This window comes from Phanerochaete carnosa (genome assembly GCF_000300595.1).
Source record: "Phanerochaete carnosa HHB-10118-sp unplaced genomic scaffold PHACAscaffold_774, whole genome shotgun sequence".
Taxonomy (NCBI): domain Eukaryota; kingdom Fungi; phylum Basidiomycota; class Agaricomycetes; order Polyporales; family Phanerochaetaceae; genus Phanerochaete; species Phanerochaete carnosa.
The window spans coordinates 1-1,961 of record NW_006768401.1 but is presented as its reverse complement, the minus strand read 5'-3'; the positions used below and the strand labels follow the sequence as shown (position 1 = coordinate 1,961).

The window sequence follows — 1,961 nt, the reverse complement described above, 5'->3', positions numbered from 1 at the left end:
CGCAGCTAGTTGTCCTGCCTCGGTCAGACCCACTTGAGGGGAGGGGATTCATTGTACTCTAATGCATTACTGAATTCTATGTCAATTCTACCTCCCCCAATATATGCAATGAGTATCAGTTTGTGCCTCAACGGGTACTTGTGTCCAACAAACCCTCGCAAAGTGAAACACATTGGCTGTGACATATGTGATGTGTGTCACAAAGTGCGCAAGCGGAGGGACACATAGCTCTGGCTTAAACTACCATGTCCTACAATCATTGCTCTCCATCTCAACATACCTTATTCCATGCTTGTCTCCGACATCCTATTTTACTGTTGACTCAAATTTGCATGTGGTCGCAATGCCTTTGTTGGTTCAAGATATTCAATTCTGCCGCGATTGAATGTGTAGTGATCCCTAAAGGTGATTGTATGCGCATGGATGCATGCCAAAAAGCATATCCAAGGATCACTGATAGCTGGTATGGACTTTCGGCAGCCAGTGCACCCTTCATGCATGCAGAAGCAAAGTTGAGTACATACTCTTCTGCTACTTCTTTGTGTATGCGCTATGTTCAAGCCGAAAGCACCTTGTTATCCAGATTGAGAGACAGACAGTTTGTCACAAATGAGAACACAATGCTGTAGAAGGTCAGCACAGCCCCCATCAAGCCCACTAAGCTCTCACTTTGCGCAGGACAGGTTTGGAGCCATGAACAGCAAGCGGTTTATGCGGTCAAGGTTCGTGGTAGAGACACAGCAATCACTCGCCTCCTTGCCTGCCCACCTCTATGTACACCCTACCTGCCTTCACCCTCCTGAACATGCTGCAGTTCAATCATGCTCGCCAAACCCATGTTCAACCTCATGAAGTTTCATCAGATTGTGCGTCTTCTGTTCCCTTACACCGCTGGAAAGCCCTGACAATGCTGATAGCTTGCTGCTTGTCTATGCTAGTGCAAATCATAAAAGACGTGCGCACTGTATTTGAATTCTGGGTGCAGTGGTGCATGCTGCGCAAGGCCGTCAACACAGAGTTACAAGGTTGACATCGATGCCACCAAAGCAATCTTTCCAGAGCTCACCTCCATGCATGTGTCTCTCGATCCCCTCTCCCCCTCCTCAGATATGATTACGCTGACATATTGTGGTGTTGCCGAACGTGAATATCAACATTTGCTCTCTTCAAGACCAGCCGCAAATTCAAGTCCTGAGCCCTTGCTGGCACAAACCCCCTCTCTATGCAGGCATGTGCCTGCCTAACCATCATCGAGTGGGTACCAATGACCATACGCTGCTAAGCGCATGTATGCTGATGCTCGAGGTAGCCTGTTGTCACCATTCATGGACTGATCATCTACCTGCATTTTTTTTGGCCTCCTTTTAGGCCTGTTTGTCGAGGCCGACGTGAAAGTGTCTGGCAAGGTTGTCGGTAAGCTGCCACCACCCATTTCCTCATTCGTCCTTGACGCGCCACTCCACCAGTCTTTAAACAAGGCGTACAAGGTAAATGATCCCATAGAACTACTTCGAAAGAGTGTTCCGCTGACCGCTCCCAGTATCTAGTTTGTCGCATCGTCGCGCCTGAAGGACTCGCTGCTGATGATCATCTGCCAGTACCGTCATCTGGGCATGCGTGTGCTCGTCTCGACGCAGGAGCCAACGGTTGTGCCGGCCAAGCTGCTCGCGCTCTGCTCGTTCATCGTTGCGCACCGCTTTCAGTCACCCGGCTAGCTGCATGCGCTGATGCGACACGTCATGGTGCCCAAGCTCAGCCTCAATGCGCTCTTCGCCAAGGTGCGTGCCTGCTGCTTTGTTCTTTCCCCTTTGTTTCTGGTGGAAGAGTTTAGTGGATGGTGACTGTTGAAGCACCTAGTGGCTCTGGCTCGGCGTTCTGCCCGGCATGGACTTAAGGTGGACATCTTAGATTAGGCGCTGCTAATATGTAGATAGTGATTGGACAATCATATGTAGTGCTCC

The 1,961-nt window shown here is 49.9% G+C and overlaps 2 protein-coding genes across 2 annotated transcripts; both read left to right on the top strand.

The window, feature by feature from the left end:
• Positions 1-380: 380 nt before the first annotated feature.
• PHACADRAFT_266463 (uncharacterized protein) lies at positions 381-1,074 on the top strand. The gene is made up of 4 exons (XM_007403123.1): positions 381-632; positions 679-866; positions 918-987; positions 1,048-1,074. Exon 1 carries the CDS (start codon positions 420-422, stop codon positions 627-629), a length of 210 nt encoding a protein of 69 aa, XP_007403185.1. The 5' UTR covers positions 381-419; the 3' UTR covers positions 630-632; positions 679-866; positions 918-987; positions 1,048-1,074.
• A 156-nt stretch (positions 1,075-1,230) lies between these two features.
• Positions 1,231-1,715, top strand: PHACADRAFT_203030 (uncharacterized protein; the record flags this gene model as incomplete). Its single annotated transcript, XM_007403122.1, has 3 exons — positions 1,231-1,288; positions 1,369-1,487; positions 1,548-1,715. The coding sequence occupies 3 exons, from the start codon at positions 1,231-1,233 to the stop codon at positions 1,713-1,715; spliced, it is 345 nt and encodes a 114-aa protein (XP_007403184.1).
• Between the last annotated feature and the right edge of the window lie 246 nt (positions 1,716-1,961).